Source organism: Anabas testudineus, chromosome 16, assembly GCF_900324465.2.
Source record: "Anabas testudineus chromosome 16, fAnaTes1.2, whole genome shotgun sequence".
In the NCBI taxonomy this organism is placed as follows: domain Eukaryota; kingdom Metazoa; phylum Chordata; class Actinopteri; order Anabantiformes; family Anabantidae; genus Anabas; species Anabas testudineus.
In genome coordinates, this window is record NC_046625.1 from 6,750,476 (window position 1) to 6,774,214 (window position 23,739).

Here is a 23,739-nt window from a genome sequence, read left to right on the forward strand (position 1 = left end):
GTTTTATAGGAACAGACTCGTTTTTATCATCGCCAGGCACCAAAAACATTGAGGCTGGTGTGGACAATGATGGCTTCATATTTTTGGGCTACGAAGCCGATGAGATGGACGATGAGAGCAAGCTCCTCTGGAGCAAAGACTACAGCGAGCCCATCGACGCCAGGAGAGCCAGAGAAGAAACCAAAAACAATAGGTAGGGTTGTTCATGTGAGAAAAATGTATTTGGTTGCAGTCTCAGTGGCAGCATTAAGCCACTTATCAGGACTGTGCATGGACAAAATATCATGAGACACATTACTGATGTTACACTTTTAAAGAACAGGATTTGGATGTGCTTTGAACAAATTCAATTTGCTTTGTAAATTGGCATTTTGGGAGTATTCCTCTCAGGGATTCCCTCTGAATGCAATCTTTTTGGATTAACCCAGTTCTGAGCTTGAGGGAAGCCTGTCTGCCAGCTCTCTAATTCACCCTGTTTTTCTCATTTTTAGCATATAAAACCTAAATTAATTTCATTTTAAGTTCAGTTGGCTGGGGGCGAGTGCTGCAGTATATGGAGAAAAGTACAGTGGAAGCACAAAGCAGCATCGGCAGCAGGCTCTGCAGCAAAGTGGATGGATAACAAGACGCACATGTCTGTCAATTTGTCCACCAGGTCAGTTCTCACCTTCACAGACCCCTCTGAGGAGGATCTGGGTCTCTACACGGTGGAGATGGGCGACAACCCAAATCTGTCATCCAGCTATGACTTCACAGCTGAAGGTGAAATTAAGCTTGTTGAAATGTGTGAAAGCTGTAAACTAACAGACAGAGGAGGCCGAATGAAAAAAACTTTTTAAAAACTCTTATTTTAGAAGCTGATGGCAGCTGATAGAAATGTACAGACGCTTTAATTTTAGGGGTTATCAAGTTTTCTCTCAAGCAAATAATTATACCTCTCACAACCACTTCCACAAGGTCACTTGTTCAACTAAGCATATGTTCTCAATCAACTTTCCAGATTGGCAGCTTTAAAAATAGAGCTATGCAAGCCTTTGTTCCACTCACTGGTACTCTGACAGTATGTCGGTATAACAAAATGGGAGTCCTGATCAAAGTTTAATTAACCTTCAGCTGCTGTACGTTTTTTTTTTTTTTTTTTTGCAGACCTTGAACGACTCAAAGAACTGAGCTGGCAAGTCAGAAACCCACGTATGTGCTATGTTATTACAGAGTTTTCATCTAAAGATCTGCTGACATTGATTTAAAAATACCCATGATCATCTAAGCTACTTCACCATGTCTTTAATTTACCTTTGGCAGTGATAGCTCTGAAGTCGGGCTGGCAGGTGGAGGTTTCAGAGAAAGGCTGTGTACGTCTGTGGCTTCAGACAGAGAGTCTGAGCAACGCTGCTGAATTACGTCTCATCTTTAATGACCGCGAAATCTCCAGCAGTCCGGTGAGAAGCACTGTGCAGATTATACTGCAGCTCTTAAAGTGTGGACCTGACATAAACCCCCTCAAGGCCACTCCCAAATGAATTATTTTTCTGGCTTACAAAAGCATTATGTGTTACAGAGGTTACATATTACCCCAGTTCTATGAACACCTGCCACAGCTCCACTCTGAACTTCCCTGTATTCTGGCAGATTCATTATTTCCCCAGACACCAAGAAACTAACCAGCAGTCTAGAACTGGCATTATTAGTTGACTGACAGGAAATTAATTGAAAAGCCAAAAATTCACTTGTTCTAGCTTCTCAAATGTGAACATTTTCTGTATTTATTTTTTGATGATGGTGAGCTCAACATCTCCATTGTCACTCTATCAAACAAAGACTGTCAAGAATGATCTTTAAAAAGACATGATTTAAACTGTATGTCCAGTAGCATTTCCACATAGCCACCACATAATTAACTGTAATTCTTAACTTTCTGCTTCTAAAAAACTGCCTAATTTTTCAAGCTGACTTTACAAAACGTACATAACTCTGCTGTGTAATCTCATGCGTCTGCATTTATGACAAGTCCTTATTGATCAAAAATGGCAATTAGTGCTTAATAAACATCCAGGAAGGCAGGAAATTGAGGCTGTCAGCTAAGATGAAGAGCAGGTGTGCATGGCTGCAGACGTTTCTGCAGAGCTGAGTTAATTGCACAAAATCTGGGAGACGCTCAAGGTGGAAGGAGCTCACATCTGGTAAATGTGTCAGTTCTGGTGAAAAGCCAAAGAAAGGTGAGAATGAAAACTTAATTTGGACAGATTTTTTCAAAACAAACATTACTCAGGGCAGCCACTGGCTCATATTGGCTCAGGACTACTGGGTGAAATTAGACTGGTAGTGCATGATATGTCAAGTTGTATTAGACGTATACAGCCTGAGCTGTACCTCTGTACTACTGCACATTCAATTTTAAATGGATAGTACATTGAGACCCTAAGCTTAAATTTAAGGACGTTTACATTAATATATAAAGAACTGTGTTGAGATTTACAAAAAGGGTTCTGTCAATATGAGACGGTGCAAGTAAAGAAACACAAAAAACTGGCAATGGCAAATGATCTGATAGACTGAGGAGCAGAAAATCATTTGCACGGTGAAGAAAAACCCTTTTACAGGGTTCCAGTTCACCACGAGACACAAATCTACTATTCTAACAATTATCTACTATAAAGATAATAAAAGGGGTAAATGTAGAGAAAACAAAACAGCTTATGACCCAAAGCACCTCATCTGTGTGCCCGGTGGAGCTGGCACTGGAGCTTTTATTAATGGTTTTACTGCTGATTGAAGGAAAATGATGAATGCAGAGGTGGCGTTGTGTAGAGTGAGATTCAGCCAAATGAAAACACACAGGACAACATTTAATCATTCAGCATGACAATTATCCTGTAGCCTAAACATGAGGGTTAAAGCAACTTCTTTTAGTGCACGTCCATACCTGCACCTGCAAATTCATTAACTTTTATGAAACAGCTCAGTGAAAGCATTTGCAGAAATAAAAACAAACGGGTAATTCCAAAAACGTCCCCACCCTGTTATTGTTACAGTGCTGCAATGACAAACAGAGACTTGATGATTTCACCTGCTATTTTCTCTAAAAAATAAAATACAATAAAGAAGAAATCGTTGAGGAACTGAAAACTGAATGTGAACAAACCTCCTCAGCGCTGATATATGTAATGATACCAAGCTAAAAATAATCAGCACGGTCGTCAAGGTTATTGAACCATGCATCACTATGTCCTCAGAGACACAAACAAACACAACACTGTGTGTTTGTCGTGGCTGCACTTGTGCGTGTTTACTTGTGTTTGTGTGAGGCGGAGCGACTCTTTTTATATTCACCACCTCCCATTCATTGCATGCATTTCGTTTTCATTTTTTCCATTATTTTCCAATATCGTAGTTCCATCTGAACACTACTGATTACACATTATTTCTAAATGATCACAGCTGAGGTTTGCAAATTCAAAAGCCATTTAGCTGATTAGGGCCCTTAGGCTTGCCATACATCACAAATCACATCCGCCACTGAGGCCTATCAACATGCAAGACGTACACTTATCTCGATGAACATAAAAGCCATGAAAACGAGCTCACAGGCTTTTTTCCTCGGCATCTCTGTTTGTTTGTGTTAGAATAAGGAATATTTCATCTAAAGTGTGCTTGTCATTGCGCTTGTCACAGATTCACATTATGTTCTGTGTGTATGACTAAAGAGCTTTACAGTAAATTGCAAACAGTGGATCTACCTGCCATCTGGGATCATTTGTCTGCATATGAGCTCGTGTGTACTGTGCTATATGTGTGGCAACGCTTGCTGGCTCTTCCGCAGCACCGTAAGATCAGCTTCGACAAGGCCAAAGGTCTGGTGGAGATACTGTTTGACCAGCTCTCCCAGGAGGATGAGGGCTCGTACACAGCTCAGCTGCGGGACGGCCGTGCCAAGAACCAGTCCACTTTGGTGTTTGTGGATCAGAGTGAGTCACTCATATTGGTTTTTCTTAGATCCAACAATGAGCAGCAAGTTCAAAAGGACAGGAACAAACAGATGAGTGTGAATGTGACATCACACCAGCTGAGTTTACACAATGCATTTTTAATAAATTGCATCTTTTTTTCCTTATTATTAAATTTCCTGGGTGTTAAGAGCTGCTTAAATTTAAAGAAAATTAAAGTGCATTTTTTTGTTGTTGGTGTTTTATTTCAGTCCAGTATTTTGCCACCTGTTGCCCTATTTCTACTGTAATCCACCTATTTGGGATCTGTTTTGTACTGATACTGTTTGTCTGTTTGTGTCTCTGTCAGAGTTTCGTCAGACGATGGCGTTGGCTGATGCAAAGCGACGTGACCATCAGAGAAAGTCTGGTAAGAACTTTTCAAACAGCAAAAAACATACTGTAAAATAAAAGGCATCTGCCCAACACGACTGCACTGTGTTCAAATCAAAGTCACACTCATTGTAGTTCAAGTATGAAACGTATTGCTGAAACAGTAGCTGTGTTGCATCAGTGACACCAAAATGCTGAGACTCTTTTTCATCTCACTCCAAGGTGAGAACCACATTAAGTAGTTGCAAAAAAAACCTTTTGATGAACTTTGTAATGACACAGCTGCTTGGTTTTGTCCAAACCTAGAGTCACATAAAGAAACAGAGGCTCCCTGTCATAGTCAACTCCCTGAGCTCTCAGATGTCATAAGGAGAAGCAATATGTGTGTAGAGGCCAATAAGTGCCTCTATGTCGGCTTAGTCCATAAAGTCTAGAGTCTTATAGACCCTTATAGAAATATTTAACCCAGTGAGACATGTTTACTACCACTATGTCCCACTGTCAGTGCTGCTGTCCTGGTTTATTCACAGCGGTAACTGCTATAATTGCCGTAAATAGAGATATTATTGTGCATGAGCGTTTTCATTGGTTGCTCAGAATAAATTATTGTCTGATGAACAGTGTTTCTGTGGTTCAGTAGAGACGGTTAATCAATTGTTCTGTTTTCCAAGGACCCTATTTCCAGGAATTCTTGTCATGGAGTGTAAATGAGGAGTGTGAACTGATTATAAAGTGCAAGGTACCGGTACATTTAACTGAATAAATTTAATAATGGCAAAAGAAGAACCACGTCACGCGTCATGATAGGAGCCCTAACTAATCAAATTACAAACCAAATAATTTCTTTCAGTAGGAATAATTTCGCTAATATCAATAACAGAACTAACTTCACATATTTTAGTATTACTGTATTACTTTCTAAACTTTTTTTATCTACTGATAACATAAAAATAATAATAATTTTACGTCTTATAATCAGTTCAAAGCATGCACACACCATGGATTGAATTGGATTAGTATCATCATTGTGCACATAATGGTAATATGTAGTAGTCCCTCCCTACCACACAACCTTTTATTGTTTAAAGGTTTTTATAATAATATATAGGAATAATTTTCAGTTTTCAGTTTTTTACATGTGGTTCACTTACACATGTGTTTTATGTCTGTGCACCCACAGGTGACAAATACAAACAAGGACACGACTCTGAAGTGGTTTAAAGAAGATGTGGAGGTGACTCGGGTTGTCTATAACCAGTCATCGGGGGTCAGCACACTCGCCATCCCACAGGTACACAAGATGATCTGCCCTGATCTGTTTTCTGGCTACTATGTAGACAGACTGTAAAGAGTACAGACGAATGTGAATCAGTATTCATAAATGGCAGCTCGAGCTCGAGTAGTGAGAAAAAATGAGATAAACAGACATTTAATGTTTATAGGATTAAGTCCAGAGTCCTCCCAGTTCATCCTGGAGAGTAGTTTAAGCTTAACCTACAAATAAAAGATTAATTTACATATTTGGGTGTTCTCCAGAGATATCAATATTTAATTTCAAAGGTTATGAATAAGTTGAATTTTAAATGGTGGATGGTTTTCCCACAGGTCACAAAGAAAGAGGCAGGCTCATACAGAGCTGTGGTGTCAGATAAGAGAGGAGAGGATGTCAGCATCTTAGAGTTAGTGGATGACGGTGAGACGTTAGCTTGTCGACAGAGAACAAACATCCACAAACAATCATCCCCATTTTTTACTGCATGCATTTCAGCTGCTTTTTTTTTTTTTTTAAACAGTGTATGACAAGCTTCTCCAGCAACTGAGTAAACAATGTGGTGAGTTATTCACAGTTTTAGAGAACTGCAGAAACAACCTTTGTGAAAATGTGGCCATAACTTGTTTTTACACCAGATGTGCTGTGTCGGCACACGGAGAATGTAACTCAGGGTCTTGTAAATGAATAGTGGTGCGTGTTGTTTCGACATATTAACGTGCTAACGTCCCCACATAAAAAACACTGTTTAAAATTGTCAAGGAAAGTGAAATGTATTTAGACTGTGGTATTAAATAATCAGGTGCCATCCCTTCTCTCTCTCTCTCTCTCCAACTCTGCAGCATTGTCAGCTGGACCACTGAGCATTGAAAGCACTGCTGAAGGTTTCAGGCTCTACTGCTCATTTAAATACTACATAAGCTACCTGAAGACGAGCTGGTACTTCAAGTGAGTAGACAAGCAGAACAACTCTCTGACCTAACATCCATCCTCCAAGTGTTCAAAACTTAATTCAAAACAAATCTAAGTAAATCCCGTGTAGAAATGTTAAAAACTATAATGTGCAGAGACACTAGCACAAGAAAGAAAGCTACAGAAGTGTAGTAAATGTCAAACTAAACGGCGAAAAGGTGCGCACAACGCGTACATCTCTCTCTTTGGAAGATGAGGGGCTGTGGATGACCAGGAGTCACAGGTAGTCTACAGCTAGTGCACATGTACCCCACAGAGGTGATGTGGAGGAGACGATAGTAGCCTGAAAAACAGCAGCAGCGATTAGCTTGAGCGATCATCATCAGATATGATTACGTCAGGACTGAACGCTGTTGCAGAAGAAGCTACAGAGAGAATTGGATCAGGTGTATGTAGCCGACGTTAATCCACAAAGTGTGAGGAAAGAGATCCTCCTTATTTAACTTTCATCTAAGCTTCATGAAATGTAACCAGCCATACTGACCTGAGTGCTGCACATGCACAAAACCCAGCAGAGTTGAAGCCAAGAAAATAGAAGTGTAAATGACACAGATAATAATAGTATGTTAATCTACTGTGACATTTCTCTTCCTGCGGTAATAGTCTGTGCCTCATTTACTGAAGCCGAGTCCCTAAAATGTTTAGTAAAGTTCGACTACTGACAAGCTGAAAGGTTCAGAATCTAAATATGACACAACAGCTGTTCTCAGTGGCCGCATGCAAATGTTCTTCTGTGGCAGATGGGGCCACATCTGGACACTGATACACCTGGTCCATAGTATTTATCTGTTATAATGAATTTAACAGAGCCCTGCAGGTCATCTTCTGCAGCCAAATATTGTTCAAACTCCAAATGTCTGAACACCGTAAATATGTCATCAGCAGACAACAGCATCTTGAGCAAAACAGCTAAAAAAGCAACCTGCAAACATCTACTAGTATGAGCAGTACGTCGCCAGCAAGTGACACTGGTTTCTTAAGTAAAGCTACTAGCACCACCTACTGGATCCTTTAAGGATCAGCATCACAAAGGACCAAACGGACTGGTGTAATGTAACTTAAGATTATTCTCCTTAATACTAATTACTTGATGAAAACAATGAAAGAATTATACACAAAAACTAGAACTAAGGCCAGTACCTTGGTAAAGGGTTCATCTCAGCATGACATTTGTATGTTACCCTCACCACATACAAATGTGGTGAGGGTAACTGCATGTCTGAGTGTGTAGTGTAAAGCACACAGCAGATTCAAAACAGTATATCTACACTCCTTCTACTGTAGGGAGAAGAGGATTGACCAGGATGCCAGGACAAAACCTGGTAGCAGTATGCAGAAGGTCTGGATTGAAATCTTCAACCCGACAGAAAATGATAAAGGCAAATACATGTTAGAGATGTTTGAGGGCACAGAGACACACAAACGGTGTCTTGATCTGTCTGGACAAGGTGAGTGGACATGATATTATACAACTCTGCAAATGTGATTAGATTGAAGTTGATTTTTTGCTGATCCACTTTATAACCTGTCAACAGCCTTTGACGACGCCTTGCTGGAGTACCAGAGGTTGAAGTAAGTGCTGCTCCACACGCAGTAGACGGTGCATCTAGCTTGGCTTGCTGTGATACTAACAGAAAACAATGAGAAGTGAGAGGCAACACTGTTTTAAATTGTTAATTAATTGAAAGTATTGATGAAAAACGTGAGAACAAATGCCACCGTGCTATTTCATGTGGATTTGACCCTTTACTTTCACCCACCAGGCAAGCAGCCATCGCTGAGAAAAGTGAGTCAGAGGTTACGAGTTAATTCTGAGATATTTCTGTGCACAACAATGATTTGAAGAATCAGCGCTCGCCAGCAGGGAGTTATTGTTGCTTGTTTTGTTTCAGATCGGGCTAAAGTGACAAAAGGACTTCCTGATGTTGTAGCCATCATGGAGGGGAAGGTATGACATGTCAAGAAAGCATTAGAAAGCTTGTATAGTAGTAAAGTTCATTCACATTTACACTACTTTGATGTATTATTCCCAACTATTTAGTGTGAGGTGGGTGTGTAACAGTAGTAGTACCAGTTTGTCTTACTCTTTACCCACAGTCTCTGTGTCTGACGTGCTTCATTGATGGTCAACCAGCTCCAGAGGTTTTCTGGCTTCGTAACGACAGGGAGATTGTTAACCAGGCCCAGTTTACTATAACTAAGGAGCCCAAATGCAGCACCATCACGGTCAACAACGTCAACTATGGAAGATTCTGGAAAATACAGCATTTTTGTGCGCAACCAGTATGGCTCTGAGACAGTCGATGTGACCGTGAGTGTTTACAAGCGTGGGGAGAAGCCCCCGACAAACGCTGTGAAGATGGGTTAAACTTTTAATTTATGCTTCACAATAAAAGCATAGGTAGATGGATGTGAGGAGTGGAATTTAGTGGCTTGGCGTGGATACGAGTGAACCACACTGAAGATTAATAAAAAAGGAAACTCCCTAGTCTGCAAATAACTGAAATACTAGACAGTGAATGTCTAGTAAAATCATACTCTGGCTGTAATTCACTAATGAAACGTGCAATTCAAAAATAAAAGTTCTTTCTTCACCCAAAGGAGTAATGTAAAATTTGAAAAACATAATTTTCCTTTTAGAATCATGATAAAGTGGTGATGAATTGCACAAATGTTCAATCTAAACATTTTAGCACTGGGTTTGCTGCTGTGGATGTGAGCTGATGCTAGTAAATATAAACTGCCACATGCGTCTTGATATTAATTAAAATTACCTTGCATCACTTAGGAGCTATGATGAAAGACTGGGTGTTAGCTGGAAACATATTAAACGGCAAATTTAGTTTAGCTGCTGCATCATAACTGACATGACTGAGAGAGTTTGCTCAATCTCACAAAGCAGTGATTAAAATGCAAACTGTAAAACCCTCAGCTATTGGACTGAGCTTTTATTGAATCACATGCATCATTGTGGGGTTTTTTTTGTGTGTAGTGAATAAAGCTGTTTCAAAAATACATTTCACTTGTTCATTATTTTCATTTACATACATTTGATCATGTCCGTCTTCATGAACTTTCATTCATACATGACTTGTTGCACTCGGCTATTAAAGAAGACGTGGACTCCAGCTTTCTTTGTATGCATGTCTGTGATTTTGCAAGCAGACATTATGTCAAGCACTTTAAAACCAAACAGTCCGTAATGTCATTAACCCCATTATGGAAACTCACCCAGCCAGGTAGACTCATAACGAGAGGTTCAACAGGGAAAGATTCACATTTAGTCAATTGGCAGACGCTGTTATCCAAGGAAGTCATAAAGTTCAGTTAAGATCTCATGATTTCTATTATTAAACTCTAACGTGAGTCTGATTTGCCATCTTTAAATTAAATGAACATTATTATACATCATTTTATCATTTGTTCACGCTTGTTTTCATCATGTCTATCACAAATAATGCAAAGAAGCTGCATGTAAAAGATGTGATTTTATATTATTTATTAAAAATCTGTGGGTCTCATTAAACATTAAACAAAGTGTAACTTCTAAATTAATCTTTAGTTACAGATGAGGTTTGACCGAAGAGGAGTAAGTGAACTTTCGGTTGTTCAAACAACAGCGATTACTTCAGAGGGGGTTTGTTACTCATTAGACACAGCCGTGGCACTCCTTTGCCTTTGAATATAAGAAGGTGTTGGAAGACGATCGCGTTCTCCACATTGTGTCGACCTTCGCACAGCTGTCTCAGCCTCCAGGCCACCTTTGTAAAGGAGATCCCCGACCTTCTGGAAAACATGGACTACAGTGGAACATGGCAGGTCTACTCTCAGGAGAACTACGAGGAGTTCCTCAGGGTCATGGGTGAGAAAAGTCAATAAGGGGCTGCGAGGCATGAAAAAGAGAACTTGGTAGCTTTTGTCTTGATTAAAAAATGTCAGTTCTGTGCAGGAAATTACTAAGTAATCCGTGTTTTGCTCCACAGAGCTCCCAGAAGACATCATCAAGGTGGCCAAGGACATCAAGCCAATTACTGAGATCAAGCAGAATGGCAATGACTTTGTTGTCACCTCCAAGACCCCTGGAAAGTCTGTGACTAACTCCTTTACCATTGGCAAGGAGGCTGATATCACCACCATGGACGGAAAGAAGCTGAGGGTTTGTCACAGTCAAATCTACTTTAACACCGTATTCATGTTTCTTTTTCTAAGATAAGTGAAAATGTGTTTTGCAGCAGTGCTCATACTGCACACGCCAGTGTTTTAGTTCAAATTCTTCCTGCTTTGGGACTTTTGTGATATGTTTTATCTTCTCCTCTGGCCCTCAGTGCGTTGTCAATCTGCAGGGAAACAAACTTGTCTGCAACACCGGCAAGTTCTGTCACACCCAAGAGCTCAAGGGAGGAGAGCTGGTTGAGGTACAGTATATCCAACAAGTCCTCCAACAATAATGCTCATCAGAGCTGCTTTCTGCTCTTAGGTTTACATGTAAAATCTAAAAAATTAGGTTGGAACTACAGGTATAAATTAAATGAACTTTAACTGCTAGTGACAAATTAAACTTGTTCCCTTACCCTTTTGCAGACTTTGTCCACGGGCTCAACGACTTTCATCAGGAAGAGCAAAAAGATCTAGTCAGGCAATAAAGAAACCACGGTCTATTTAAATAAAAGTCTTACTAAAAAACTGTGGTTTGTTGATTTATGTCATTTTCATGTACATATGCCCATTAAAGCCAATGGTCCACTCCTTTCTATAACAGATATCTAATGTGAATGTAGTGAAAAAACATTTAGGTAGAGGTTTATTTACTCTGTACATACAGTAATGTTAACACATTAACACAAGGTGAACAAAAACGTCCTCCAACAGGATAATAAACTTATTACAGAGGACATTCATCCACATCTGTAGAAATCAACCCATTCATGACTCAATTTGATTATTTTTTGTTATCGTCCGACTCATGTGACTGTGATATAAAGTATAAATTAGCTTTTTTTGGGGTACAAATATCATTTTAAAGATTCGTCTCTCGACCACTGCAGCACTCACATGCCTTGTCTTCGTGGCGGAGCATGCGCACTGCGACGAGATTGCACTGAGCACGTAGCTAGCTGCAGCAAAACATCAGAGGTTTGAGTGAAATAAACAGCTGCTATTAACAAAGTCGTAGCTCCTAATTGTAGCAACCAGGCGGTGGAAATGGCGAGGTATCTGAGGCCTCCTAATACATCCCTCTTCGTCAGAAACATCGCCGACGAATCCAGGTATGTTACATTTTGTACCTCCTTAGCATGCACGGTCGAGCTAATGCTAGTCGGTTAGCAAACATAGCTGTTAGCTGTCGTCACTAAAATGGCTTCGACTGATCCTACAAAGACTTTGTAGTTGTATTTTCACTGCATATTGCTCCAAATAGAACTTTTAACACATCTAACTGAAAGACCGCGTTGTTGCAGCTGAAAGCCTGTTAAATTCTGCACATAACTACATGTTTTAGCCTTTACTGCATTTAAGTATGTGGTGTAACATTAGTGTTGATGCATGTTGAAGTCATATTACTGCAATAAATACAAATATACAATAAAAAATACAAAAATACAAATAGAAATACAGCAACAACAGCTGCATTACACTTGAAATGTCTAAATTAATCTTATTTCTTGTTTGTGCATAAGTATTTAAGTCATTATCTAAACAAAATAAAACACTTTAGGCTATTTTAAACTATATTATCCAAAGGTTTAACACCTGCCTTCTTTGAAAATACTTTTTATAGCGTTAGCATATGATTGATATGATTTTGTTAGACCCAATGATTGTTCCTGAAAGCTCCACTTAAACAGTTCACAAATTAAATAAGTAAGTATAGTTGCATAAGATGTACCAAGTAAAAAAATGTAATTACTTTACTAAACAGTAGCAGAAAGAAGATATGATTAGATACATACTTCACAACAGCCTGGAGGTTATGTCATGTAAACATTGAATGTTTGCTCCAAAATTACAAAGTGTCTTATTTACCCCAAAGGTTTTGAGATATGAACCTCATCTCAAATCTTTTGGCAGTGAGTTAAATGCATTTTGTTTTTACAGTGGACAGTATGATTCCCATGTTTCAGGTTTTAAGGTGTTCTTAAGGTGGCGACTGGACACAGCTCTTTTTAGCAGTATTATTTCTGCATTTTTCTCCCCAATGCACCTCACAACAGAATCAGCAGCATCATTTGTATATTTTTCCCATTGTGTAGTCAGATGAATTGAGATGCAGGCCTTCTGTGTTGGTGACGACAACAATGGGAAAAGAAACCGGGAAGAAATGTTAAACTAGAAACTAGCAGGGCATCAACCAGGCACAGCTCCTTGACTGTGTGATTTCTCCTCTTTGTGAGGGTCAGATCTCCATTTTTTTCATATCCACTGATTTGAGATCAGCCTCTCACCCTCCATTAGAAGCAAAGCAAGCGCCCTCTGTCTGTTTTTCTATACATAACTTGCTTAAATAGATTTTTAAATAGTTCGGTAAGGACAGCGACTTAGTGCTGACAGTTTTTTTTATTGTAGACTGTCTGATCACAGGTTCAGGTTCACAACTGGATTCAGACCTATTCAATATAAACTCACCTCTACATATCATTCATAAGACAATGGATGTGAATTTTGTGAGAAAAAATAATTACCAGCAGTCTTACTAAGGTGCTAATGTTAATCTGGCCAGATTAAAAACTGTAGTGTGCCTGTATCCAAAATACTAGTTGCTAATAGATGAGTCACGAGTCCACAACACACAGTAAACACTGTCACTGTCTCTGATGAGCATTTTTTCTTTTCCAAGATCTTTTGATTTTAGACAGGTAGTTGTAACCTACTCTGTTAATAGGTAATGCATGCCATTTCTGTCTATTATGGCTGTGAAATGTGACTGTCTGTGTTCTCATTTGTACAATTACCGCTTTTTAAATGAGAAAGCTTCATTTTAAAGTGGAACAATAATTGGATATGTCTGAAAAGCAGCCTTGTCGTGTGCTGTGCTGGTACATTAGGCTCAAGCTGAATTAATTCTGGTAGCCAGCAGAATAAATGTGCTTATTTCATGACACTTTAGGCCAGAGGATTTACGACGTGAGTTTGGTCGTTATGGGCCTATTGTAGATGTCTACATTCCACTTGACTTCTATACGCGGCGGCCAAGAGGATTTGCTTACATTCAATATCCTTTATTTTTTCATTATGGACAGATTGTAACGCTTGAAGCTGACGTTTTGGGTGCAGTGGGCTCAGTGACACCTGTCCTGACATCTGTTTGCTTTGGGGACTGTTTAATTGTAATTTTATCTGGTATATTGTGTTTAATTCTAAACCTATTCCTAACCAATATTTCCTCTGTTGTTGCCTTAGAATGGTAAAGATACAGTTCTGGAGACCCCCTACACCAAAGAAAGTTGAAAGGCGGTTGTAGAGTAGATTGAAGCCAAAGACACCCAGGCGACAAGCAGTAGTGGAATTGGGAAAAAAAAGAGAGAGAAAAAGCATGAAGATACAAAGAGGAGAAAAGAGGGCATCCAGGCTTCCATTTGTCTACCAAAGGGAGGAAAAGCAAAGTGTTTATTGGGCAAAGACAAGCAGGAAACCTCAAGTTCTTCTGCCAAGACAATAAAGATCAAGCTGAAGGTCAAAGGTCAAGCATGTAAAAAGGTAACAAGCCAAACTTTTTGTATCCTACCGAATCTGATCACCATCAATATTTGTCTTGTCTTCACAATTTGAAATCACATTTTGGCCTTTTGATTCTTTTCTTTTTTTTAAATCGCAGTAGGTATTATTGAAGACAATAAATTATTATTACATTTTGCCAAGACAATAATAATTATAATTTTTACCTCTAATTTGTTAGTTGAAATAACTGATTTTTCACCGCACTGATCCAGTAGCTGTGTGTGTTTAAATGTGGAGCTGTTCAATGTGTTGCAGCCTGTTCTTTGTGATTGTTATGCATGTTGTGCAGCCTGCTGTCCCAACTTTCCTAGTTTCAAAATAAAAAGGCCTTAACAACTCAGCATGTTTGAAGATGTCCGCGATGCAGAAGATGCTCTTCACAACCTGGATCGGAAATGGGTTTGTGGGCGTCAGATCGAGATCCAGTTCGCCCAGGGAGACCGCAAGAGTATGAACAGCTTTTCCCATCTAAACAAAATAACTATGGAGCTTTAGGCAACATTATTTAGGAACTTTAATATATTTTTACCTAATAATCTTATGCGACTTTGCCCATCAAGCTCCAAATCAGATGAAGGCCAAAGAGCGCCACTCCCCCCGCAGCTCCTCCCGCTATGACGACGATCGCGACAGCCGCCGCAGACGCTCTCGGAGCCGCAGCTACGATCGACGCAGATCCCGAAGTCCCTCGTACGAGCGCCGTCCTCGGAGGTCTGAGAGCCCTCGAGAGTGAGTCACTGGCAGCCTCGCTTTATTTACACCTGCAAGGTCCTAAATTCAGTTAGTATTGGAATCTGTTAGTCCTGGTGCTGCACTTTATTACATTTATAAAAATGTATTTATTCAATCAGTGCAGTAGAGCACCTTGTCATATTTTGTTCAGTGGAAACTGAAGAGTTAAAACATCAGACACCAGGACCCATTTCATAATGATTTGTCAAAACTGGTCAAAACCATTCATGTTTGAACAAAGTGTGAATAAAAAAGCATGAAAGACTGAAATAGAACAGGGTAAAATACACGCTGACTTTCTCAGAGCACAGGCATGAGGTGTGTTCAGGAACTGGTATAAACAAGTACCAGCTTATATAAAGACTAATAATAAGCCATTGTTCTTTCATCCTCTGAAGTGTTCTAACCTGATAAACTGGTTTGTTCTTCGTCTCTACAGCTCTCGCTCGTACAGTCGACACAGACGAAGCAGAAGCCACGACAATGACAAGTAGGCTCCTTAATTATGTTGAAGTAATTAACAGCTGCTGCACTGCATTCTCACTAATGACGCTTGTTTCACCAGGTACACCAGAGGTCCCCCCCGTGATCACCACAAAACGCACCATGAAGCAGGGTCACGTAGCCGCTCTGCGTCCCCTTCCAGATCCAGGCCCAGAAGTAAAAAGAGCCACTCCAGGTCCCACAGCCCGGAAGACGATTTCCACCCAACCTCCGGCTCCCAGAAACAGTGTGACGGACGGTCTCCGTCCCGCTCCTACTCTAGATCCATGTCTCGGTCTCGCTCCAGGTCCAGGTCCTGGGCTGGACGGAAGTCTGGGGGTCACTGACTGTTTTCTTCCAAAGCTTATTTATCTGTTTCTGTTCGGCTTTCAACCATAATAACTACAGTGTTATGCTCCGTTTGGTTCATTGTGACATTAAAGAGAAATATTTTGCCAAAGGAAAGAGCAACAGCAGGAGCTGATGTGTCTCTAAAAAAAGAAAACGGTTCTATGTCCGTAAGTGATTCGTGAAAGCACAATCCACAGTAACGTCTACCAGGTGGACATTTGTAAGAAGGTAACATTAGAATCTGACTTTTCCAATAAAGTTTGTAAATTCATTTAGCAATAGTTAGTCATACCTTTATACCTGTCTCAGTTTGGTTCTTCAGTTTTTGTTAACATGAACGTCTGGACAGTATTAACCTGTATTTAAGTGGTCTGGCTTTACATGCCTTATTTCAGGGGCACTCATACAGCTGGACAACAGTTTACCTTGGTAGCCAGCTTCTGTAGTATCTGTGGCAATGGGCAACGTTGACTGCAGCTTGTTGCCATTTCTTATTTTTGTATGTTTTGTTATGCAATGTGCTGCATTTGTTTTTAATGTGCTGTTAACAGTATTTTTAAGTGTTCCTTAGTACTGTTTTAATCTCAAATAATAAACTTCATTACACCTAAGCTGTACTTCAAGTATGATTAAAAGGTACAAGTGTTCCAGTTGTTATAATATGAGTGTAACAAATGTAAAAGGTCTATTCTTAAGCTATACTAATCCTATGTAACACCATGAGGAGAAACTCAAGCACAGACAAAAGTGGGGGGAGGGGAAGGGATTTATTTTCTTTTTTGTAAAAATTTGCGTCATCAAATTCAGAGTGCATTCTTTAACATTTGTTTTAAAACACCAATTATACCAATATTAAAAAGGGCATGTTTTCTTTTCCTGTTCAGTGACGTTGTCTAAGAGGGACAAATTGATAGCCAATTGATTAAAACAATTAAAATTTAGAATGAGGAGACTGCCATGCACAACTCAATCAGGGAAAGAAAATGACAAAGAACCAGTAGATGATAGCTTAAACAACACGGATTCACATTCAATTGTCAGCTGGCGGAAGAACAGCTGAGAACTGAAGGCAGTCCTGCTGAAGACATTTGGTCAATTTGTGGCATTGCCACTTAATGGTTAAATAGTTTCTGCATGGGTTTCAACTTAAGCACACACGGTGCAACAGAAGATAGAAATCATGCTTACACATTAAACACATTCTGAACTCAAATCCATACATATGCAAGTCTCCTGGGATCCAATTTAAATTTTGTTGCAGTCTTATTTTGCACTTAACATCTTTCTCCCTACACTGTCTTAATACAAAACAATAAAAAAACATGTGCAAGATCTCTGGAAACAGTGCAGGGCTACTGGCAAATGCTATAGGCAGTTTTTTTTTAACAAAAATATTCTTCAGTATTGAAGTTAAGACACAACCTTTGCATGTCTTATACATTCAGTGTTATTACTAAAAATACTTTTGTCAGGCAGGCCTCAAACGTGGTCTGCAAATGTACATATGCTACAAGTACTTTATACATTTCATTATTTACATGGCTCTTGAACATACCAACAGGCTCATACTTTGTTTTGTCTTTTTAGGCTGGCCATAAAAGCTACATTTCTGCAAAGGGAAAACAAAAAGAGCCTCAACACATGAATGAATTACTAAGAGAAACCACAGGTAGATTATCAATTTCAAAAAGCATCCTGGTCTGTAAATTGGAAAAGAAAAAAAAAAAGTCTGATTGCAGTGCGAGAGGGAGGCAAAAGGCAGAGTGTATGCTGATCACGGGATCACAACATTGAGACCGATTTTGTAAACAATCACCAGCCCCCTGCCTCGTGTTGAGGCACCTGGGCCACTTCAGTTCAGAAACCTTCCTCAGCTCTGCCGTCCTTTGTTTACAAATGCATGCTGCCAACAGGACCATGTCTTATGTGTATGTAAAATTACAGTCCTACACAAGACTGGCCCTCTTCCGCATGTTAAAGCTGAAGCACTGTCTTGGACAGGCAGAGCGAGGATAAATCACAGTACTGACTAGATGAACAGTTAAAAGACAGCCCAGGGGAATCTAATCCCATTCACCACTCAGACTGGCAAGATTAAAATGGCAACAATGCCAACCACGCATGGATGTCAAAAACAAAAAGGAAAAAAGAAAAAGGAAAGCATTGCTTTGGTTACACACAGCACTTCATACTTCTTTCAAACAACAAAAACGGACTTGTACAAAATAATGCTATGATAGAGTGTTGTGGCCCTTAGACAACTCCTATAGTGCATGTGCGCACAGCGCATTAAAAAAAAGAAAGGTACAGGAGTTGACAGTCCAAGGGCTGTGTGCCATGGTCTCTTATTACCCTTCAGTCTGAGGTTATACTTTTGACCTGTACTTACTACAGATTACCTCCAGTAAGCTTTTTTTCCCTGCAGAACTGCAGTTGGGTGTTTTTTCCAACCCTCACAAGGAATACAAAGGATACAAGAATACAAAAGAGGGATGGGCCCTAGTCAAAATGCTACCAAATGAGAGATTGATTTAGCACCTGAAGCTTTAGAGGTGACTCCAAAAAATTATCCTTAAACCTTTTATCAAAGAAAAAGCATGTCTGTCCACAGAAATGGACCGTAAATGTGATGGGAACTTACCTGGCCTAATACTATAACCCTTGTTTGGAAAAAACACGCACAATCTGCTCTGACAGCCAACGTTAAAAAGAACAAAACAAAACAGAAGTACAAAGGATATCCAGTTCGGAGAAATGGACTCTACTAAAGGCATCACCGACCAGCAAGGCTGCATTGCTGTAACATTCTTGATATAATGGTTTAAAAAAAATAATACAGGTGTAAACATTAACAGCAAAAAATTGCTGCAAATGCCTCCTAGCTTTCACGGAGCTCAATCTTAAAAACTGTTAGTATTACAGCGCTGAGGTGTTCCTGGTGGGTGTGTGCCTTCAAAAGAGTCCCAGCTCATGTATTGGCTTTTTTTTTAAATGATCAAGTGTGGCCATTTCCTCTCAGGCCTGCACCTTGAGAAGGCTCTTGAGCTGGAAGGCCATCATCTCCCTGTTGTCACAGGAGCCCATTGGAAAGGACACCCAGTGACTAGGGGGTTTGGGCAACACGCTGGGCGAGGGTGGCTCACTGAATTTGGGCCCTGCGTAGCTAGGACTTCCCCGGGTTACCAGGAGCGTGTTGAGGTTAGACACGGCACCCTCCCAGTTCTGATCATAATTGGTGGCAAAACGGACAGAAGAATTCTTCTCTGCAGACACGGCCTGCCGTGTCTCTGGAGACCTATGGTAGGCTGCGCCTTTGTCACTCCTGCGGTGGCCGTGATGGTGAAGGCCACCCGCCCCTCCTGCAGACGCCGCTGCGCCGTTCTGGTCACGGCTTCTCTGCTTAGCCCGGCCAAGTTGATGGTTCTTCTTGGGCAAGGGGTGCTCAGGGTGGGCAACTGGAATGTTGTATCTCTCTCCACCTCCCATACTGCTGTAGCACTACGTGTCACCTACACGATGAAAGTGTGTTATTAGTGAAGCAAAATAAAATTCCACACGTGTGCAGATCTATTTTAATACTGTGTTATTTACTGGCAGGGTAAACGTGTAATACACATGCAACCACCTCAACAAAAACAACGGAGCCTACGTGCAGGATCGCCTGCTCTGCAGCGCCCCACCCCCCGCACACAGCCAGCCTCTGGGTGAAAACAACTCCAGCTCACCTCTTTGTTGTGAGAAAGTTGACGAAGCACGGATCTCTCTTTAATCGTTCACCTCCAATCGGGCCCCAGGTCCTCGAAGTAGTCTTCTGTCTACTTCTCGCAGCACTTTTGGGTCCTGCAAAGTCTGAAGTTTTCATGTGCCGATGAGCGTTGTTTTCTCGTGGAGCCGAGCTGAACATCAATTCACCTCGGCGCACGGTTGCTCCAAGAAGTCGAAGACCCTGTGGTGGACAATAAAACCCCGTTAAAAACGTCATACGGGCACGATTTAGCAAACTCACGGCGTTTCTATCCGTCGACATGCATCCTTTGTTGTTTCCTTGCAGGAGGGTGATGTGCATTTCTGAGTGCGTCACAACATCTAGCACCACAAAACATAAAATCAACAAGCAAAAGCAAGCAGCTCCGCATTGTGACATAAATATACGGTTACGTAAAAACGAGTGCATCACAACAAAACACAGCTAAATGTTACGTAACGCTGCGACGTGTTTGTGCGCCGCTAGCCGCTTTGTTCTGCTAACTGGCTCTGGTCGCTTTTTTACGAGTTAAAAAAAAAATAAACGACCATTTGTAATATTTCTACCAACACGTGTGATTTTTAGCAGAAACTGCCAAACCCCAGGCGAGTTAAATGAGGCTTTAACAATCGGCGTCACTCCACTTTGGCACCAAACCAAAACAAAGAAACCCAGAGCTCAACATGGCGACCAGACAGAAACCAGTTTCTCTTACCGACTTCTTCAGGCTTGGTTGTCGAAGCCTTGCGTCAGAAAAAATATCAGATAAGCTTCTGAAACACCCCCGGCGGACCGTGTAGGAAGCACAGAGATGCTATATTTCCTACAACTCCGTCGCTTTTGAAGCTTATTTGTTGTTAAACTGGTCGTAGACGGACTTCGCCCTTCTCTCCCGACTCCGTCTGAATTGCAACAAAATGGAAACCACAGCGGGGATATGTAGCTGCGGCTAACGCGGATCGGACCAATCAGGCACCGAGGACGAGCCGCGCAGCCAATCAGCGGCGACACACGCACACGCATTCGTTCCTGTTGCCAGAGCGCTGACGTCAGTCGCCGCCCCTCCTCCGGGCCGTGTTTCCTGAGGGAAGTGAGAAATAACAAAAAAATCACCTCTAACTTTCCATTTGTCACTTGTTTCACAGGAAGTAACTCCAATGTTGCACAAAGCATCGTATAAAACGATCGAGGCAGTTTAGTATTATGTAATGTCGAGTGCTTGTTGGAATAAATAGGTAAACACGTCCACAGTGTGTGTGTGTGTGTGTGTGTGAGTGTGTTCAGTCACTTCACAATCTACTTTCTTGCTTCAGGAAAACACAGTTTCCTGTTGCATGGGTTAAACCTGCCATGCTCGGCTGAGACCACAAGATGTGGTTGAAACAGCTGCAACAGGCTTTTGTGATACAAAACAGCTCTTGTCTGTGAGCTACCCACCCCCCATCTCTCCTGTTTTCTTTGTAAAACAAAACCTCGACCATTTGCTGCACTTTAAATGGTAATATTGTACTTTTTTACTGTTTTTACTCTTCACATACAAGCTATAGAATTAAACCTTCAATACAATCGGGGGTTTCCAGCTATTCTGATGTGAGGAGTGACTTCCTCTCTAAGGTTCTCAGACGATCTTCTCAGGCGATAGCTGTAATAATCTCAAATGCCTCAAAACCTCATTACAAATTTGTGTAGAATAACTTTTTCTAAACCCCATGAAGCATGTTATGACCTCTCAGATTAAGCCTACAACCACTGGGCTAAACTGAACTATAAATAAATCATTAAAACTGACTAGCTTGACCATATAACAGTAAAATCCTACTATAAACAATGTAAAGCACTTTCTAATGTTGTGATGTTTCACATTTTACTTTATCATTTATATTATCATTTAGCAACTGATCGGAGAGAAGTTAAATCTTAAAAACAGGCTGTGATATTACTACCCACTGTGTCATAAATGCAGGAGTGAACTTTGACACAAGGCTCCATTAAACCAAATAGCATATAAACGTCACGCCGTCATAAATCTGGTGCAACATGTGGTAAGTCTGGTTCCTGTGTAGTACAGTATCGTGGACAGTAGATATGTCGGACGTTACCAGTAAAATTCCTCTTTGCCATTAAGTATTTATTAGTACTTAATATTTGCTGTTCTAACTTTCATTCAAGCCTTTTAAGGATGTTTACATTGGGGTTTAAAGTCTTTCAGCGGGTTTTATGGCACCTGCACGTCAAGGTCTAAAGAATACAAATAAACTGAGTGATTGATTAACTCATATCTCAGTTCACAGTCAACGTTGCCTTCCCTGCTTTGTTTAAAGTGTCTGGATTTTAAACCAAGTTGCGCAACAGTCTGTATCTATGTGCTTGCAGCTGAAGGCCATGAAAGGGCACTCCCCATAGCAAAGCAGCCGTTGGAGGGGGCTGTGCCCGTCAAGAGCAAACTATGTAGGGAAAGTAGGTCACTGTGACGCTTCTGTGTAGGTTGTACATAACACAGCAGGTGGTCAAATGTGTTACTGCTGACAAAGACCTGGAGTGTACACATCAATGACATAATGACTGTACAGCAGGCCGTCCCTGAAAGTGATATGGAAACTTGAAAACAAAAATGAATGGGTGAAACTAAAACCCATACTCTACTGGTGTCTTTTTAGCCTGTGTCCTGTAAGGCCATTCACCTTATAGTTACAGAGCGTGAACGACCCAAAGTAAACGATCAATGCAGGTACACGTGAATTTGAAAAGATGAAACACGCCCATGTAAAGTGATGTGGGAAGTAACAGAGGCACAAATGGTTTCACACCACTCAACAACAGACTGGATCCATATCAAAGACTGTCTACTACTAGAAAACACATTCAAATGAAATGGCTTCTACACAGTACTTGTTTCTGCCCTTTCTTTATGTCCCAAAGCTCCTGAAGGATATCATAAATTAAACCTATATGGGAATATTAGAGTTTTACAGGCTCTACCATTAAAGTCTTACATATTGTACATACTGTATGATTAGTCACTCTCGTTATCTTTAAGCACAGGATGTTCGACTATATAAAGAATATCTTGTTTTATGTGATATAAATCCTGAGGACAATCATTTAAATTCAAGGGAGACCTGACCAAGGCAGATGAATTACACTTTCAGACAGGATAATCCAAGCATAAAACACAAACATACACAATACTGGAACCAGACAAGCCCATCCGGAGCCTTAAATAACACAAGAACAGAGTAAAAAATGTGGTTAAACAGTGATGAGTAAAACAATCATTCACCCCATAATTTAAAGATCCCTGAATTAAACGTGTACGCCTACAAGTTTGTTAATAGAATTTCCTTTTACAACATAAAATCTTACTATATTTATGTATATGTAAGGTTTAAGTAACAGAGTTAAATATTAATAATAATTCAGTTTATTTTTTACAGTCACATCATTTATTATTCTGAACATTGCTGTACAGTAAATTATTAGGAATTATAGAAGCATTTAGCACAAACTAATTAGAGTGATGTTTGAACGGTTGATTTTCTTCTTTGTCCTGTGTTTGTCATATCAGTGATCTGATACTGCTCTCTGGAGGTCTGGTAATCTGGAAATGAGGAGAGGAAATTTGATTAATGGCTTCGGCCTGAATCAATCTGAAACAGCAACGCGAGCCCTGATACTTGTGTCCAGGGTGATTTCTAAAAAGGGATTGTCTGACAGGATGACGGGATCCTGCTGATAATTGAACATTTCAGGCTTTATTCTGGTCCTGTTTCTGTCTTGTTGTGCTGCACCTTGTCAGACAGTGACTAAGAAATCTTATTGGAGCTCTGCTGTCTGCTCCTAATCACATTTCCTGCTTTCTGGTCTGCTCCATCTATCAGGCCAGAGGAGCAGAACAAGTGGCCAGATATCAACTCTATTGCAAGACTGGTTGTTTTCTGCTTTTGCTTTTCAAATTGATAATCGACCAAATTAATTTCCAACTGTGCACATCCCCGACATCTCTTTCTGACCTATTTTATCATGAATTTTGATATATGTTAGCCCCAGTTGCTGTGTTGCTGAGCGCACTTTTGTCTAAATTGAGAGGCTAAAATAGGTTTCTAATTCATTTCAGAATGCCTCGGGTATGTGATTTTGTGATCTGATTAAATTGT

The 23,739-nt window shown here is 40.4% G+C and overlaps 4 protein-coding genes across 4 annotated transcripts in view; 3 read left to right on the forward strand and 1 right to left on the reverse strand.

Annotated features, from left to right (window-relative positions):
- The window catches only part of myom3 (myomesin 3), a 47,017-nt gene extending 37,468 nt beyond the window's left edge, over positions 1–9,549 (forward strand). Inside the window, 17 exon segments of the mRNA XM_026370030.1 lie at positions 37–193; positions 656–762; positions 1,147–1,191; positions 1,303–1,439; positions 3,821–3,965; positions 4,294–4,353; positions 4,988–5,055; positions 5,497–5,607; positions 5,922–6,009; positions 6,110–6,148; positions 6,429–6,534; positions 7,843–8,006; positions 8,094–8,130; positions 8,322–8,344; positions 8,451–8,506; positions 8,656–8,799; positions 8,801–9,549. Coding sequence (XP_026225815.1) covers positions 37–193; positions 656–762; positions 1,147–1,191; positions 1,303–1,439; positions 3,821–3,965; positions 4,294–4,353; positions 4,988–5,055; positions 5,497–5,607; positions 5,922–6,009; positions 6,110–6,148; positions 6,429–6,534; positions 7,843–8,006; positions 8,094–8,130; positions 8,322–8,344; positions 8,451–8,506; positions 8,656–8,799; positions 8,801–8,926 — 1,613 coding nt within the window. The 3' untranslated portion in view covers positions 8,927–9,549.
- A 684-nt stretch (positions 9,550–10,233) lies between these two features.
- fabp10a (fatty acid binding protein 10a, liver basic) lies at positions 10,234–11,241 on the forward strand. Its single transcript, XM_026372172.1, has 4 exons — positions 10,234–10,420; positions 10,542–10,714; positions 10,884–10,973; positions 11,140–11,241. Exons 1-4 carry the CDS (start codon positions 10,354–10,356, stop codon positions 11,188–11,190), a joined length of 381 nt encoding a protein of 126 aa, XP_026227957.1. The 5' UTR covers positions 10,234–10,353; the 3' UTR covers positions 11,191–11,241.
- Positions 11,242–11,642: 401 nt separating this feature from the next.
- On the forward strand, positions 11,643–17,567 carry srsf10a (serine and arginine rich splicing factor 10a). The gene is made up of 6 exons (XM_026370990.1): positions 11,643–11,825; positions 13,664–13,768; positions 14,619–14,722; positions 14,835–15,003; positions 15,446–15,496; positions 15,572–17,567. The coding sequence occupies exons 1-6, from the start codon at positions 11,761–11,763 to the stop codon at positions 15,834–15,836; spliced, it is 759 nt and encodes a 252-aa protein (XP_026226775.1). The 5' UTR covers positions 11,643–11,760; the 3' UTR covers positions 15,837–17,567.
- On the reverse strand, positions 16,589–20,506 carry pnrc2 (proline-rich nuclear receptor coactivator 2). Its single transcript, XM_026370991.1, has 3 exons — positions 20,301–20,506; positions 19,566–19,786; positions 16,589–19,349 (listed from the first exon to the last, which is right to left on the reverse strand). Exon 3 carries the CDS (start codon positions 19,324–19,326, stop codon positions 18,856–18,858), a length of 471 nt encoding a protein of 156 aa, XP_026226776.1. The 5' UTR covers positions 19,327–19,349; positions 19,566–19,786; positions 20,301–20,506; the 3' UTR covers positions 16,589–18,855.
- Positions 20,507–23,739: the final 3,233 nt, after the last annotated feature.

Excerpts from the sequence above, each read along its gene's own strand:
- pnrc2 (XM_026370991.1), bottom strand. The coding sequence starts at position 19,326 with ATGGGAGGTGGAGAGAGATACAACATTCCAGTTGCCCACCCTGAGCAC.
- srsf10a (XM_026370990.1), top strand. The coding sequence starts at position 11,761 with ATGGCGAGGTATCTGAGGCCTCCTAATACATCCCTCTTCGTCAGAAAC. Across the intron at positions 15,004-15,445 it reads AGGTCTGAGAGCCCTCGAGA|CTCTCGCTCGTACAGTCGAC; the intron begins GTGAGTCACTGG and ends TCGTCTCTACAG. Across the intron at positions 15,497-15,571 it reads AGAAGCCACGACAATGACAA|GTACACCAGAGGTCCCCCCC; the intron begins GTAGGCTCCTTA and ends TTGTTTCACCAG.
- fabp10a (XM_026372172.1), top strand. The coding sequence starts at position 10,354 with ATGGACTACAGTGGAACATGGCAGGTCTACTCTCAGGAGAACTACGAG. Across the intron at positions 10,715-10,883 it reads TGGACGGAAAGAAGCTGAGG|TGCGTTGTCAATCTGCAGGG; the intron begins GTTTGTCACAGT and ends TCTGGCCCTCAG. Across the intron at positions 10,974-11,139 it reads AGGGAGGAGAGCTGGTTGAG|ACTTTGTCCACGGGCTCAAC; the intron begins GTACAGTATATC and ends ACCCTTTTGCAG.